The sequence below is a fragment of the Myzus persicae genome, unplaced genomic scaffold, assembly GCF_001856785.1.
Source record: "Myzus persicae strain clone G006 unplaced genomic scaffold, MPER_G0061.0, whole genome shotgun sequence".
Taxonomy (NCBI): domain Eukaryota; kingdom Metazoa; phylum Arthropoda; class Insecta; order Hemiptera; family Aphididae; genus Myzus; species Myzus persicae.
In genome coordinates, this window is record NW_019104002.1 from 180,027 (window position 1) to 192,121 (window position 12,095).

The 12,095-nt window shown below is 32.4% G+C and overlaps 3 protein-coding genes across 3 annotated transcripts; all 3 read left to right on the forward strand.

Moving 5' to 3' along the window:
• LOC111037470 (general transcription factor II-I repeat domain-containing protein 2-like) lies at positions 1 to 1,874 on the forward strand. Its single transcript, XM_022320067.1, has 3 exons — positions 1 to 44; positions 860 to 966; positions 1,039 to 1,874. The coding sequence occupies exons 1-3, from the start codon at positions 1 to 3 to the stop codon at positions 1,872 to 1,874; spliced, it is 987 nt and encodes a 328-aa protein (XP_022175759.1).
• A 2,983-nt stretch (positions 1,875 to 4,857) lies between these two features.
• Positions 4,858 to 5,385, forward strand: LOC111037471 (protein ALP1-like). Its single transcript, XM_022320068.1, has one exon. It carries the CDS (start codon positions 4,858 to 4,860, stop codon positions 5,383 to 5,385), a length of 528 nt encoding a protein of 175 aa, XP_022175760.1.
• A 1,080-nt stretch (positions 5,386 to 6,465) lies between these two features.
• Positions 6,466 to 8,305, forward strand: LOC111037472 (piggyBac transposable element-derived protein 3-like). The gene is made up of 2 exons (XM_022320069.1): positions 6,466 to 6,871; positions 7,074 to 8,305. The coding sequence occupies exons 1-2, from the start codon at positions 6,466 to 6,468 to the stop codon at positions 8,303 to 8,305; spliced, it is 1,638 nt and encodes a 545-aa protein (XP_022175761.1).
• The last annotated feature ends 3,790 nt before the right edge of the window (positions 8,306 to 12,095 follow it).

Sequence of the window (12,095 nt, forward strand, 5' to 3'; positions counted from 1 at the left end):
ATGTTGTCAAAGCTCCAGCCCTATACAGAGATCGCACGTTCCAGGTTCCAATGTTGATGTCCGTTAAATCTTTGTTCCGAGGCTTATTATGTTGTTGATTCTTAACATCTATTTTTTATGAGGTAGGGTTGTCAGCCCTACGCTCAACCCCCAACCTGGAGGGCCAGACCACACCAACTAATTAAAGTCAGCGTGGGGCTATTGCAGCACACTTTTGGTGTGCTGGGCGATGGGCGCGCCACTTTCCCAACGCCGGTTATATTTAATATTATGTTAAATTATTATTATAAAATTGAAAATGAAAAGACAAAAATACAAAATACATCTATAACCGACTTTTTTAAAAACTTCTTCCAAATCCAAAACAATAATTGAAAAAAACGAAGGTAATTACTATTATTATTATATATTTTTCGTAGTGTCTTAGAACGAATTTATTGATACGTATAGTTGATTATTTTTAATGTATATTATGTACTAAAAGTTTACAACAGTGATGCCCAACCTTTTTTCCTCGGCGGGCCACTTTGGTAAACATTTGTAATCGAGCGGGCCACCAAATATAAAAGTACTCATATTCTCAATCTTAATATAATTTAGTTACACATCGTAGGTTGCAATATAATATGGATATCTTATCTTTTTTATTGACTATAGCACAGATTACAAATTGAGGTACACGTTGTAGGTACGCATTAACTTGATCAGTACGCTCTTTATAGAGCACGGGTGATATCGATTTTAAATCATAAAATTTCTATTTTAAAATGTCCGACAGAAAAAAGCGAAAATACAATGATGATTACCGAATTTTTAACGAAAAATGATCAATAAGTTACTTTTTCATTGAAATTAATAGAAAAGCTGTTTGCCTTGTGTGTCGTGAAACGGTTTCAGTTTTTAAAGAATTTAATATCAAACGACATTATGAAACAAAACATGAAGCAAAATTCGGCAATTTAAAAGGTAAGCTATTATTTTCATTATAATTAAGTTATAGGTACAAAAACTTAATGTCGTATAATATTATTTAATTAGGAGAATTACGTGTTACTAAGTTAGAAGCATTCAAAAAAGATATCCACACCCAAAATGTTTCAAATTTATTTAAAAAACAAAATTCAACTAAAACAAATGTTGTACAAGCGAGCTATAAAGTAGCGAATTTGATAGCTAGTGAAACTAAACCTCTAAGTGAGGGAGATTTTATAAAAAAATGTATTTTAACTGTGGTTGAAGAAATAATTCCTGAAAAATTAGAACTTTTTAAGGAAATAAGTTTATCACGAAACACAATTACCAGACGTGTTGAAAATATAGGGAATAACATACTTACACAGCTACAGAACAAAGCACGAGATTTCAAATATTTTTCGCTAGCACTGGATGAGAGTACCGATATCACCGATACTGCCCAGCTGCTAATAATTATTCGTGGCATTGATATTAATTTTAATATAACAGAGGAGTTGGCTTCTTTAAAAAGTATGCATAATCGAACAACAGGGGCTGATATATTTGAAAAAGTAGATCTTTGTCTTCAAGATCTTAAGCTTGATTGGAAAAATCTAAGTTGCATAACAACAGATGGCGCTCCAAATATGAGAGGAGAGAATATTGGTTTTGTTGGTAGAGTAAATAAACTTTTAAAATTGAAAAATATTGAACCTCCTATTAATATTCACTGTATTATTCATCAGCAGGCTCTCTGTGGAAAAGTTATAGGTCTAGAACATGTTATGTCTGTTGTAACAAAAGCGGTTAATTTTATTAGGTCTCATGGCCTTACTCATAGACAGTTTCAAAGTTTTCTTCTCGAAATAGAAGCTGAGTACAATGACGTAATTAGCAGGACCCGGAAGCGGCTGTACTGATATATTGTTATAACATGTATTTGTATATTTAAATTATTGTAGGGGGGTAAGTCGGGGAGACTGGCCCCGTCTTCCCCTAGTATATTTAGAGATGATAATTTTTACTTTCTAGATTATAGATTCTTTTTTCATTGTAACAACCCTGTGAGAGGGCAAGTCGCGGAGATTGGCCCCGTCTTCCCCTATAATTTTGTATATGCATTTATTTATTTAAATAAACGATGGCGGCCGGGAGGAAGTAATGCGAAAGTGGTCCCCTCTCGGTCGTCGATTAAACCGAAAAAAAAAAGGAAAATAACAAACACACATAAGCTATAAATAAAATATTTGTACCTATATTATTTTATAGTCAGTTGTCTACTAGTCCTTTATAAATATTTATTTTTAATATTGTGTATGAAATATTTTAATTTATAATTTAAAAATTCTTAATAGTCTGTACTATAGTACATTATTGAATTTAAATCATGGCTAGACACAATTTAGTCATAAAAATAGGATCTGAACCTTTCTATTTCGTTGTGGATGAATCTGCGTTGGGTTATTTTCAGCAAGCTGGTAAGTACCTAAGTAAATTAATAGTCAATTTATTTTATATCCATTATGAAAAATGTATTGACGTAGAGGTGGAACTACATATTTAATTTTAAAGTAAATTTTTATAATTCATTTATAATATATAGGTATTAAAATTATGATAATCATATGTATATAAAAAAAAAAAAACCAAAAAACAAAACTTCTTGGTAGATTTTAGGTTAGTTTGATTTTTAAGTATTTGAGAAAAACACTATTTACTTAACCATTCTGAAGCCTTATTTCTATCTCACTTTACTTAAATAAGTTATAATTTGACGTAAAACTGTATGTAACTTTTTTTTCTCTTGTGTAGTATGAATCTAAATAAGAAACATCATAATCACATTAAATTCTCTCGAGTTATAAGCAACTTTATGATTTAAGGGTAACTTGGGGCATACCTTGTACGATGGCATTATAATATTTATATACAATAAATTTGTATTTTTTTATATTTTAAGTAGGTACCTACCTAGGTACCTAATACAATCTTAGAAACATGAGTTTTGATTCGAAATAGTGCTTTTATGATATCTAATAATTCAATATCTATTGTGTAAGAAAATAAAATAATTTTAAAATGTTTAATTTATTCTTTTCAGTCATGGGAGGTAGAAAACTTAAAACAGTTGGTGGAAGGCCTTACAAAACTTTTACTCAACACCAATTACAACAAGCAATTTTGGCTGTAAAAACAAAATCAATGTCAGAGCGTGAAGCTAAATAAAAATTATTTAGTAAATTGTTTAAATTTATAAAAGTTTGTTATTGTGAAAAGGTTTGACAATTATTTTCATTTTTGTATTCAAGTTGAATATATGAAAATACATTTTTAAAGATTGGATTTTTACTTGTGGCAGTATTTAGTAATGGACAATAGATAATTTTGATGACTCTTTCATATGTAAAATGTTGTAAGGAACACATTTTTTTTATTCGGCTCAAAATGAGTTTTTCTGCAAAATTAAATAGTTGTCCCAAAATACGCCCTTTGAAGGGTAACTTGGGGCAGCTACAAAAAAAAAAAAAATATAAAATCAGGAATTAAGTATATAAATTTAAATTGTCCATTGTGTTACAATTTTTCAATTTTTTAAGATACAATTTTTTTATGTGGAATGTTAACTTCTGCTTAATTATAACAAAAAAAGATAAATACTTAATTTATTGATACTGTGATTGAAGAAGAGATACCATTTCAAGTACGGTCATTCTGTTGTTCGTTTCGGGATTCGTTGAATATTCGCCACTGGAATATTCTTGACTTAGAGCTGGCGACGGAGATGAGGCAAATGATTGAGGTTGTGTAGAACAGGGATAGGGAGTCGACGAAAATGATTGTTGGTTGCATCTTATTTCTGCAGATAGTACAGAATTACTCAACTGAAGTTTAATTTGGGATTGCTCCATTTTTGGCAACTGCTTCGTCATTCTTGACATGCTTAATAAAAAAAAGTCAGTATCATCAAGTGTATCTGAAACACTAGCTGGCTTAATTGCAGCCTGATGTGTTTTTTTCTTCGTGTTGGCGTTTCCTTAAATCTGAACTTTACTTTATAAGTTCCACAGATTGTCTTGCTGAAGTTGTATGTTGTTTTTGTTTTTTAAATCGTTTTAATGTTTCTACTGGTTCGTTGCGTTTCTCAAGAATATCAGATTCCTTAAAAGCTGAATGGAAATCTGAAGTTTGGTCGGCTTTAGAATCTTGTTCGTTTTCTCTATTCAGTGGACTAAAAGATGCGAGATCTTCTGCTTCAGACTCTTCTGATAGATTTTCAGGTTCAGCAAATAAGTTAGAATCATTCAAATTTCTTAGCGTCCTTCAAAAGAAAAATATGGATTATAATATAATATAATATGTAAAAACAAAAAAAATTGTTATGTTGATGGCAATCCCAATATCAATACAGTAAACCCTCCCATAACGGACACCTCTAAATAACAGACAAAATTACGGCGGCCTTGAGTGTCCGGTATTTAGAGGTCTCACTGTACTTACTTTCTGCTTTCTAAAAAAGGTATGATGAATGACATTTGTTGTTCAAATTTCTAAGATCATATCTTTTTGAAAGCTGAACCACTTTTTGATTCATCACGACGTCTGTTTCTTGCATTACAAAAAGATCTCCTTAAGTTTTCCCAACATTGTTTTGCTAGATTTCCTGAATATAAAATATAAAAATTATATTAATATCTATCAAACTATTTTAATTTATTTTCAATATTTTTATATTTAGAATCTGAAGTTAAAAATTACTTATATTAATCCTCTTTTTTCAGATTTTTAGCAACAGGAAATAGTTTTAGAAGTATTGGATTCAACTACAGATTAGGATTCAGTACGGTTCGAGAAATTGTAAAAGAAGTCTGTGATGCAATATGGAATAGATTGGGACCAATCGTAATGCCACCACCCACAGAAGAAATGTGGAAAAATGTTGCAGCAAAATACAAAAAAAAAATGTGGCATTTTCCAAATTGCATCGGTGCTTTTGATGTCAAGCATATTAAAATCCAATACCCCATTAATGCCGGATCTACTTATTATAACTATAAAGGTAGTCATTCAGTTGTACTTTTAGCACTTGTTGATGCAGACTATAAGTTTATTGCAATTGATGTCAGCTCATATGGACGAAACAGTGCTGGTGGAATTTTTTCTCAGTCAGTAATTGGTCAAAAGTTGAATAATAAGACACTCAATGTTCCAGAGCCAACCCCTTTGACAGAAAACGGAGATCCTCAGCCTTATGTCATTGTTGGAGACGAAGCATTTCCATTAAAGAGTTATTCGCTTCGCCCATACAGTAGAATACAGGGGATAATGAGCCCAATAAAATATTCAACTATCGATTGTCACGAGCAAGACGCGTTGTCGAGAACGCTTTTGGAATATTGGCCGCTCGTTGGAGGTGTTTCCGTGGGCACTTAGAAGTACAACCAGAATTAGATAAAATTGTTCTTGCATCTTGCTGTCTGCATAACATGTTATGCGCAAACAATGCGTTTGAACCCGATAATGAATCATTACAACTTCCAGAAGCAGCTTTATTGAATTTAGATCCTCTAAGAAGAATATATATATATATATTATATATGTATATATTTCACTAGTGAAGCGTTTCAAGTTCGAGAAAAATTTAGAGGTTATTTTAATTCAGATGCTGGTAGTGTTGTTTGGCAGATGGAACGTGTTTGAAAAGGAAGATTCATTCTTAATTCATAAATATTAAGCGATACGTGTCTTAACCCATTAGTCCCCAACGTTGCGTAAACGCAACATTTATAAAATTGGTTTTTTTTTAAAAAAAAGTGGAGAAAAATTATTATTATTACTTTTATCGCACTTATGTAAAAAGAAAATTGTATGTACATTATCAATAGGCTTAGATAGCTTTTCCAGCTAGGAATGCCTTAATAATAAAAAAATAAAAAAAAAAAAAAAAAAAAAAAGAACAAAATTATTTTTAGCTGTCACAAATTACTCTCAACAGGACATTAATTACAGTTTTTATGAAATAATTCGATATTTTTAAAAAGTTTAATTTCTGAGTATTTATAAACTATTAAGAATTTTGGAATTTCCTATACCATATTTTCGTCGATTTTTTTTCTCAACTCAGAATAAAATTGGATTTCCCTTATTATCAATTTACATTTACAAAGTCTTTAGTAAAATAAAAATAATATCATATTTAACTTTATATTTATAGTTTGTAAATAACTGGCTGGTTTTGTTATTGTTGCGTCTACGCAACGTTGGGATTCCTAGTGTGACTATATAATCGCTAATGTGTCATGTCTTCAGAGGCACGTGTAGCAAAAGTGTTTCAGTTTATTTTGATAATTCGTAGTGAATAGTTGAATGAGTAAGTAATAAAATAACTGTGCCGATTAGTGAAGTGCAGTCTTAAAAAATATTGAATCGGAGTAAGTGTATTACGCAATTTATTTATTTACTATACTTTTTTCCTAAAATAATTTGTAGTGATATATATTTGTATTTATAGTGATGTCTTGGAAAAACGAGAGACCTCTGTCAACTGCTGAACTCTTAGCCATATTAGAAGAAGATGAGGATTTATTTCAGACTGATTCCGTTGATGCCGTGTATATTCCGCCACCTGTAGACGAAGTCACAGACGAAGAAGAGCTTGATGACGACTTACGTGAAAATGTGATAAATTTACCAGATGTCGCGGGAACTTATGAAATACATGCAAGTTTACCTAATTCTTCTGAAGATTTGGACAGTGAATTATTACCATCAAGTTCAATAAAATCAAAGGTTAGTAAAAAAAACATAAATAAGTCAAAGACAGCTCTTCCAAAGTGGAAGAAAGAGGTTCCAGTGTATACAACAGCGCCACAGAATAAAGAAAAAATAAATTTGGAAGACATTGAAAATAGAATTGGTGGTAAAACTCCTTTTGAAGTTTTTTCATTGTATTTCAGTGACGATGTTTGGGAAAAAATAATTTCTTATACAAAAAAATATGCTTGTGATAAAAATCGGCATTCATTTATAATTGACAAAACTAGCCTAAAGCTTTTTTTTTGGTATACTTATTTTTTCGGGGTATCATACGTTACCAGCTACAAAACTATATTGGTCTAAAGACGAGGATAAAGGAATACCATTAGTTAGAAACAGTATGAGTAGGAACAGATTCGATTCCATAAAGCAAAACTTACATTTATCAGATAACGACCAACTTGATAAAAATGACAGATTTTCAAAACTAAGACCTCTTTTTGATTTAATAAATGAAAAAAATATGCAGTTTGGAGTATTTTCTCATAACCTATCAATCGATGAGGAGATGGTGCCATATTTTGGACGACATAGTTGTAAGATGTTTATCAAGGGAAAACCAATCAGATTTGGCTTCAAATTATGGTGTCTCTGTAGTTCCAATGGTTACTTATACAAATGTATACCTTATGGTGGGAAAACAAGCACTTATAATAATGAATTAGGTTTAGGAGCAAATGTTGTACTAGAGCTATTGTCAGTTGTTCAGCACCCATCTCTTCATCGCGTATTTTTTGACAATTTCTTTTCATCATACAAATTATTCTGTTTACTGAAAGAAAGAGGGTTTTACGCTACTGGAACAATACGTGAAAATCGTACATGTAATAACACGATAGAAACTGTAAAAAATTTGAAGAAAAAAGATCGTGGTACTTATGATTTTTCTTTTGAAAATAATCAAAAAATATTGTTGGTCAGATGGAACGACAATTCTGTGGTGACTGTTGTCACTAATAACAGTACTATTGAACCTCTTGTGGGCGCAAAACGGTACAACAGAAAAGAAAAAAAGGCTGTTTCAATTTCTCAACCAAAAGTTATAGCTGAGTATAATCAACATATGGGAGGTGTTGATTTGCATGACAACGGAATATGTAATTACAGAATCAACGTAAAAGGAAAAAAGTGGTGGTGGCCCCTCTTTGTAAATTTGATCGACAGTGTAATTGTAAATGCCTGGAAAGTACACAATTTAGCAAACAAATCAAAAATGTCACAGTTAGATTTTAAGTCTTACATAGCAGTCGCTCTTATGAAAATGAATGAACCAGCCCCTGAAAATAATATTCAAGACCAAGATACTTCGGGACCAAGTAACCAAATAAACTTGTCTTTCAATCCAAATTATGGGCGACCATCTAAAAGCGCATTACCCGTAGAAATTCGAGTTGATAATTTCGGTCACGTGATAGTAGAAGATAAAAATAAAGCAAGAAGACGATGTAGACAGTGTAAAAGCACCACTATATACAAGTGTGTCAAGTGTCAAGTGCATCTTCACGCAAACTGCTTTGAAAAATTTCACACTAAATAATAATTATAATAACATTGGTAATCCTAACGTTGCGTATACGCAACATTTTGTTGTAAAAAAACTAAAAAGCTAAAATTTTTTTTCACTATATAAATTGTTATTTGAGTATATACTAAGAAATAAAGTGCAGTAAAAACATAAAATTAGTTTTTTTTCCTTACCTCGGGGATTAATGGGTTAACATAACTTATTATTATATAGCCATCAGTTGATTTTTTTTTATTATAAAACAAGACGTAATAAAAGTTAAAATTAAATTCTCATATTCTCGTTGTGCTTATATTGTATTAAATATTGTAATTATCTAAATAAAAATAAGTCGATGTAATATTTGATTATTTTTGTATAAACAAAATGTGGATTGAAGAAATATAATATGATTGCGTAATAATGCATGCATTAAGATTAGATTAGATTAATCAAGTGCAAAATTATAATTAGACTTGTTTTCTACACAAAACGCTGGTATATATGTCTGATAAAGAATTTACTGATTTCACTACTAATATTTAATATACAATTGACCAATTCCATTATACTAGTTGTTTAAGTAATTAATAAGTCATATACTAAGTAACTAACATAATTAATATAGTTAACATTTAAAAGTTATGTTTATCATACCTGATATTTTTAACTCTTTTCCAATTTCTTCCCATGCGGTTTGACGTTGCTGTTGATCACGATAATCACGTGAACCATGATTATACAGGGCTTCATGATCCCTTACTTTTTCTATTAAAAGCTCGTCCATTTGAAAAACTTAAAATATTTACTTCAGAACTCCGGAAAAAAATGATTGAATGTAAACTATATAAACGTGAGGTAACGTGAGTCGAAAATGTGTAAACTTTCAGAAAAAAAGACCGTGCTGTCACGTGTGAGGTTGGTAACGTGACGTGATATGTGTGACGTGACTTCAGTGTGGTTCTGACGTAATTAAATACTGTGTACTCTACATAATCTACACATTTTCCGCGTGACGCGAGATACCGTGATAGCACGTGAGCTCACGTGACGTGACAATAGTCTGTTTCCAGCTTTAAAGTCGGCGGCGACTATTCCGTAAGAACACATGACTGACGTTAGATAAGTCGCTGGGCACGAAAATGGACTGTCTAGTGCCATGATCGCAGTGGCGTATTTGAGACTTCACCTAGGGGGGGGGCGATATTAAGAGGAGTAAACCGCCCTACCAATTAAAAACATTTTTTTTAGACATATAAAAAAACAAAGCATTTTTATTATTTAATTTAGCACTTTTATTAAAGAATTTTTATTACAAAACAAAATCTATATTTCTTTTTTTAAGACTTGTGAATCGATCAATTACATCATCAACATTTATTTCTATAGATCTGTGAATGTTTAATAATGCCAACCCTGTAAGCCGATCCTGGCCCATTTTTGATCTCAGCCAAGTTTTTAACCTATTGACAAAATAATATAAAGTAGCAGATATGACTAATATAAGGATATAAATAATAAGAAGTGGAAAAGCCAAAAAGTGGATGTGTGAAGTCGAGGAGAGTAGTAAACGAAAATAACAAAGAGAGAATGTAACTACTATTACTAAAAACTAAATACAGAGCAATTAAGCATATGGCACATTCCGAATAATGAAAACATTTGTTTCAAGGTTGTTAGTAAGGCTTTATACAGTCGAGTTGCGATAACTCGAAAAACTTGACAACTTGATTTTTTTTTTTATTCCCCTAGAACCTTGTTTGCGTATATAAAATATAGCGTGCACGGGGATACGGGATGTTAAATCAGTTGCAAGTCGCAAGTGTACGAATAACGATTGTATGGCGAACAGGCGAACGGAACAGTCGAACAAACACAACACATTTTCATAAATATCATATTTAATTTTTCATAGATAAGTATCAGATAAGTTATCAGTTTATCACAATAACGAAATGACCCATCGTGACCATTAATTAGGTAACCATTTCGACAGATGACGTTCCGTTCCATCATTCGTTTGGTACGACTACGTCACCCAGTCCTCGGGCCAAATGTTCCATCTTTGCGTACCATAGAGCAATCACTAATCAGTAATCCGGTTGTATTATGTATTATCAGTTGACAGTTATCACAAAAATTTCTCATCCAAAAAAAATTATTTGCTTATTAATTAAAATATTTAGAAACACTTATAAGTTCAACAATCATAAAATATTATTTTCAAAGATCTCTCGGGGGGGGGGGCGATCGCCCCTATCGCCCCCCCCTCATATACGCCACTGCATGATCGGAACTAAGTGTGGGTCGTTGTTGATCAGCCGTCACGTCGCTTTCTGGCCGCCGTGTTCCACGTCGAAAACGTTACGGCTAAAGACGGCAGTCACGCTAAGGCTACAGATAGGTCATATTTTGTATTATTTTGTCTGATTGAAATTATTGTGCGATCATTTTCGATCATTAGTTGTATATATCCTTGGGCGCTCACCTTATTTAAATAAATAATCTCTAAAATATATGTAATCATAAAATTAAAACTAGTCCTGTACTCATTTATGTGGTAAACTTACGTCCTTCCATCACTAATCGGTATTGCCAACCACCTATTTGTAGGAGCTATATCGGTGCAGAACATTTTAGCGGCAGAGCGAGGTTTTTCCGGCCTTATAGGGGGTCCTGGGAGCGGTGTATTAAGTTTAGTTTCAAGGTTCTCATGCGATTACGATTTTGTGTCGCGTATAGTGTTTTCTTGGTTGGTTAATATAAACGTGGCTTAAAGTTGTTACGCCACAAGACACCGCAGGTACCTCGGTTTTAAACAGTGAACCTTTAATTAATCATCTAAACGACAGGTGTTGGCCTATCGCCCGGTGTAATTTGTTAGTGTAAGGTTATAACGTAGTCATGTCTGATGATAAAGAAGTCAAACGCATAACAATTATGACCATGGCAAAACGACCAAGCGTTATCTCGCAGATCAAGTCCATACACTCTATGGAGTTGAGTATATCACATGACACAAGCCTAGCAGCTACATTTTCCGTCCTCACTGCGGATTTGGATTCGTTATGGTCACAATTAAAATCCGAAGACGATTCGGAATTAGCATGCATACTAATTTTAGGTAAAGTTAACGAGTATTCCCCGATCCTAACCTTTCATACATAATAAAGACGCTACCCGCCACAAAGAATAATTGCGAGTAGCAAGCTAATTCACATTAACGTCTGCTGGAGATCCCGTTGCCAGTTTTCGACGGAGACATCCGTTATTGGCCAACATTCCGAGATAGGTTTTGTGCACTAGTGGATTCGCGCCCTAATGTATCGAACATCGATAAGAAGTACTATTTAATCGGCTGTCTAAAAGGTGTGGTGGCCGAAGTTGCACAGAGTATACCAATGTCACGGATAATAATAGTTTAATCTAGTCCACATTGTGAGCTCGGATTTGTTAAGTGGAAATGAAAATAGAAATAAATCCAAATGATAAACTATCAGTATGAAAAAAGATTGTTGATGTTATAGGTAATAGAAAATATTTTAAATATGGTCGATGATACAATATCAAAACCCGTAGACAAAGTTACTTCTGACTAAATATCTAAGTTATGGCATGATTACACATCATGTGAAGTGGAGAAAAATGAAATACCTAATGCAGCTGACATATACTATCGACTTGTTCGTACACCAACTTCAAACTATGCAAACAATTTCTTCAAATTTCAAGAGTTAATATTCCGAGCACCACTTGAAAAATATTTAGGTATTTCAGAATATCTCAAAAAACGAAATATGATAATACAATCATTTAGAATAAA

Excerpts from the sequence above, each read along its gene's own strand:
- LOC111037470 (XM_022320067.1), top strand. The coding sequence starts at position 1 with ATGTTGTCAAAGCTCCAGCCCTATACAGAGATCGCACGTTCCAG. Across the intron at positions 45-859 it reads ACAGAGATCGCACGTTCCAG|AAAAGCTGTTTGCCTTGTGT; the intron begins GTTCCAATGTTG and ends TGAAATTAATAG. Across the intron at positions 967-1,038 it reads AAAATTCGGCAATTTAAAAG|GAGAATTACGTGTTACTAAG; the intron begins GTAAGCTATTAT and ends TTATTTAATTAG.
- LOC111037471 (XM_022320068.1), top strand. The coding sequence starts at position 4,858 with ATGCCACCACCCACAGAAGAAATGTGGAAAAATGTTGCAGCAAAATAC.
- LOC111037472 (XM_022320069.1), top strand. The coding sequence starts at position 6,466 with ATGTCTTGGAAAAACGAGAGACCTCTGTCAACTGCTGAACTCTTAGCC. Across the intron at positions 6,872-7,073 it reads CATTGAAAATAGAATTGGTG|ACGAGGATAAAGGAATACCA; the intron begins GTAAAACTCCTT and ends ATTGGTCTAAAG.